The following is a 4,988-nucleotide window of genomic DNA, read 5'->3' on the forward strand; positions in this document are numbered from 1 at the left end:
CTGACAAGCTCTTTCATATGCATCTACAAACAGAAATATTGACAGTTATCACAAGCTTTCAGAGAGCACCAGAAGGGTTCAACCTGGAAGGTTATATACCAAAGTCCCCTGACATCTAATTCAAGGACAGAGGTAACTTCTTCAATATGACATGAGTCATCAACAACAATGTAATTCAGCAAGCAAGTGTTTGATTTCTACAAGTAGCTCTGTGATCTGCTACAGAGACCATGTCTTAATAGGCTACGACCTAGCCCAGGGCTCTCTGAATGATAGAACTGACGTGAATCAAACATTCAGAAACTGACCTCTCTCTATGGAGATCTGAGATCTTTGCTCCTGACAGTTCTTCAAGTTCTGCCACTGAACCAATGCATACTACCTGTCAAAACAAAGTTAAAAAGCAGGAGTGCCTCAGAGGCAAAGCTCACAGAATTAATTTCTGTAACATTCATGTTAAAAACCTTTGCTCTTCAGGACAGTTATCACCAGTCTGGCTTACCCTCACGAAAGACTGCAGGTCACTGTCTAAAGAGGTGAGCAGACGTCACTTCTTTGCTACCTATATCAGAGGGAGGTCCTATACCAAGAGGATATTAAACATTCATAGCCATTATCTGTATAAGATTTTTTGATGATTTACTTCATCCAAATCTCTGCCAAAAATAAGTGAAATGCCTAGACTATTACTCTAAGGCATCATAGCTTCTTCTTGGCACTTGAATTTGGCTATTCAATCTGGAATCTTTCCAAATCAAAGCTACAACTAAATTCTTGTGCTGAATCAAAACAGTCATATCACAAGATGTGACCATTATGTCCAGGTAAGGAGGCTGAGAGATAGGCCCAGCTGGGGCACTCACAACAGGGTGGGGAATGACCAGGCCAGGGAGTGTCTGATGATACCTAGTGAACAGACATGGCCTCTTTCTCTGCCCTTTCTGATCAGTCCTGAAAAGTATTGTGATTCAGCTATTTTACTGTTGCCTTTCAGGCCCCTCCATATGGGAGATTTACTGAAGTTTGTGGGCTGCTGTGGTTCATGACTGCTCTCATGTTGTTTCCAGCGCTGTACAGAAGGTCCTATCATGGGAATACATCTATAGTTTTATATATATATATGTGTGTGTGTATATATATATGTGTGTATATATATATACACACACACATATATATACATATATATATACATATATATATATATACACATATATATACACACACACACACATATATATAGACATACACACATACACCCACACAATCACCTGACTTTATAGATTAAAGGTCTGTGATACTTGTGTAATTTTTAAAAAATCTTCCTTTTTCATTGCTATAATGTGGGTTTAACACCTTATGACCTAGCTCAAGGTCTGGAGTCTGTTCTGTTCATCGATAACTCATAAGGAGAAGAAATCTAAGCAACAGAATTTAATGTATGGTTTCCCCAAGAAAAACACAAATTGCATTCTTCACTTTTACACAGAGGAAAATTTTAAAAAATTGTATTAAAGTAAAAGTAAAAATAAATTAAAAATCCTAAAAATATATTCTTATTTGTTATGATTATAGGAAGGAATAATGAGAAAAAACTAGATGAAATAAGAAAGAGGCAAAGAAAAAAGAAACCATAGTCTTTCATCCCATATTCAGAGAGCACAAACAAAAAAAGGCATCAGCAAAAATCAACACAAGGACACATCGCCAGCCTTACTTCCTCAAAGTCCTCGCTGACCCACAGAGGGATAGGAGTGCCCCAGTATCTGTTTCTGGAAATTGCCCAGTCACGTGCATCTTTTAGCCAATTTCCAAATCGCTTTTCCCGCACAAACTCTGGGATCCTGCAATAAACAGGTCAGATACCCCAACAGGTAAAAACATTAGTAAATAAATTTGTATGTGAGTTCTGCATAAACATCTGTATAATGCTTTGTGGACCTAACACTATGGAAACACTGGACTCACTCCTAGGAGATTGTATGGCACCAGATGACCCACAGTTGCTATTATCTGCTGTGAATTCATCCTAGTGAAGATGCTCTTTAATAAGAAATCCCATGGCATACATGTCTCCCCATCCTGCTCTCCAACTGGGGGACTACTGCAGTTCTCTAACCAGTCACCATGATGCTAGTTAGCCTGACCCACTCAGATCTAGTCTCTGGGTCATCCACACAAATAGAACTTTTACTGTAACTCACTAGGAAGTGCTCCTAATCACCTATAAAATAAGAGTCTGAATAGGCTGGGCTATTGGTAGCAGGTTGGTAGCTGCCTCTCTAGGCTCACCTGTGGTCCCCCTTGGCATTGCACTTTAAGCTCCAGCAATGAGGCAAGTTCCTTAGAATGCGGCTTCTCACCTCATTGCCTTTGCTTGTACCCTGCAGCCCTCCTTACCCTTGGCCACCTCCTCAAACCCCCAAGCTTCTATTGCTTCTGACTGGTAAATGGCTCCTTATCCTTTGAAGTTCAGCTTTGCAGGAAACCTTCTCAACTCAAGCTCAAGGCTGAGTTAGAGCACCCTACCTTAGGCTCCCAAATGTCCTGTTTTCTCAGGTATTCTGGTTACAGTCTTATATAAATGTCGGTTTATAGGCCTGTAGCCGCTATGAGGCTACCAGACTAATATTCCATAACCAGTACTTCACACATCTGGTAAACTAAAGAGCTCCTTAGGTATAAACAGAAAAACTGCTTTTTCTTGAGAAATCAGGGTCATTTTGCCAGGAAATACAGAAAGCGATAGCCATTTCCCTTTACTGCCCTGAGATTCTCCCCACTTTTCCAAAATTAAATGCAGTTTTTAAGTTGAGTTGGGTTCTTGTGGGAAGTAAGAAATAGTAATTAGCCTCCAGACTCTTCTGGAATACAGATTCAGCCTTATACCATTTTTTGTACCTGCAGGTTGAAGTAACATTCTTCTGGAATACAGATTCAGCCTTATATCATTTTTTGTACCTGCAGGTTGAAGTAACACCTCTCTGCAGTCAGATATTAGCTAACAGCAAGGCTTCTGTCCCCACAGTGCTTATCCATGAAACCAGACTGCACAAGGCATCTTCATACTTGAGGAACTCAACAAGTACAGTTGACCTTTGAATAACATGGGTCTGAACTGGATGGGTCCACTTATAAGCAATTTTTTTTTCCCAATGGACTTGTGCATTTCAAACTTGTGCTGTTCAAGGGTCAACTCTGAGGTTGGAAATCCATGGATATGAAGGGGCAACTGTAGTTTATGCACAGATTTTTGACTGCACAGAGGTGGCGTCCCTACCCTTGCATTGTGCAAGGGTCAACTGTAATTATAAATGGCTTTTATAGGTACATCCAAAAATAAATGTTTACCCTGAAAATGACAATTACTTAAAGATGATGAATTCTTGAGTATGGATTTTTTTGACTCATTCCCTTTTGTAAATTGAATAAACAGTAGTTTCTGATTTCTATGGGGTTTTTGAAAAAAAGTTCCTCTATATGCCTTATCATAAGAAGGATGCTATTTGTTATATATTAAATTGTGTTCCTAAAAATACAGAATAAAAAATAGCTATTATTACAATATGCAATGAAAGACAGCTATTAAAATTATAACTTGGGGGGAAGTGTAAACCAGTACTTACTAACTACATGACAAAGGACATTATGAAGGCGCACATCTTACTGCTCACCAGTAACAGAGATCATTGTTCCTCAGCAGCTGGTCCACCATGTGCTCCACCCGCAGAAACCAGCTAGGCACTGCTTTGTAAATGAGGGGAGTGTCTGACCTGGGGAAGCAAAAATGGAAAATGTGGCTGGTCGGACTGAGGTATGCAGGCACCTAGGTTAAGAATGACCTTTACTTTCTTACTGAAATCATCCCCACCTATCTGGCCATCTGCTGATATTTATTTCTACTACAATACTAATGTCTATGTCGTCAGTATTGGCCATCCCCATCCCGCTCAAAAATAACGAACAAGGCAAATGCTATTAAAAAAACAAGGAAAAAATTATAGTTCTGCTGGTGTGTGACAGTTGTCTAAAAAATGATGTCAACTTCAGCAAAAATGAAATGTAGGAACAGAACATGATGCCATGGAATATTCCACTTTCATCTATACTTTCATAATGATCTTATATTAAAACTTGTATCACACATTTCTCTTTAAAATCCATTAGAAAATTTTTCAGATACATCTCACCCTAAAGAAATGTTGCCCCAACACAAAACATATTTGTATATGTGAGGTAACAGAAAATATACATATATATGTATATTTACATATTTATGTATATATATTGGTCTCTGCCTCTGATTCCCGGCACAGAGCTCCTAAAAATCTTATAAGTAGTAATAGCAGTAAGAGCATCTTTTGTTTTAATATTTGGTGTTGAATACCAGTTCCTGACACAGAGCTCCTGAAACCTGTGCAATTTCCTGGGTGATAGGAGTGTCACTTGTTCTAATGAGATGACTAGGTGGGCTCTTGGATAAGGGCTGGTCACCGGAAAGACCAAGCCATGATAGAAGCTTGGAATTTTCAGCCCTGTCCCTCTTCCTCCTGGGAAGAGAGAAGAGCTAAAAATGGAGCTAATGTTCAATTATGCCTATGTGATAAAAGTATGGGGGTTGAGGAGCTTCCATATTGGTGAACACGTCTACATACTGGAAAAGGTGACATATCCCAAGTCTGCTGGGACAGATGCTCCTGAGCAAGGGGCCCTCCCAGACCTCTCCCTAGGTATCTCTTCAACTGGCTGTTTATCTGTATTCTTTATTATGTTCTTTAATAAAATGGCAAAAGTAAATAAATGTTTCCCGAAGTTCTGTGAGCCTCTCTAGCAAATTAATCAAACCCAAGGAGCAGGTAGCTGGAACTTCTTTCTGATCTACACTTAGTTAGTCAGGGGACAACCTGGGTTTTTGACTGGCATCAGAAGTGTGTGAGTGTGTGTGTGTATGAGAGAGAGAGAGAGAGAGAGAGAGAGAGAGAGAGAGTGTG

At 39.6% G+C, this 4,988-nt stretch overlaps 1 protein-coding gene across 1 annotated transcript in view; it reads right to left on the bottom strand.

The window, feature by feature from the left end:
- The window catches only part of IARS (isoleucyl-tRNA synthetase), an 87,804-nt gene that overhangs the window by 50,116 nt on the left and 32,700 nt on the right, over nucleotides 1-4,988 (bottom strand). Inside the window, exons 12-14 of the mRNA XM_025040467.1 lie at nucleotides 3,672-3,770; nucleotides 1,715-1,841; nucleotides 309-382 (exon numbers count right to left, since the gene is read on the bottom strand). Coding sequence (XP_024896235.1) covers nucleotides 309-382; nucleotides 1,715-1,841; nucleotides 3,672-3,770 — 300 coding nt within the window. The remainder of the gene's footprint in view (nucleotides 1-308; nucleotides 383-1,714; nucleotides 1,842-3,671; nucleotides 3,771-4,988) is intronic.

Source organism: Pteropus alecto, unplaced genomic scaffold (genome assembly GCF_000325575.1).
Source record: "Pteropus alecto unplaced genomic scaffold, ASM32557v1 scaffold129, whole genome shotgun sequence".
Taxonomy (NCBI): domain Eukaryota; kingdom Metazoa; phylum Chordata; class Mammalia; order Chiroptera; family Pteropodidae; genus Pteropus; species Pteropus alecto.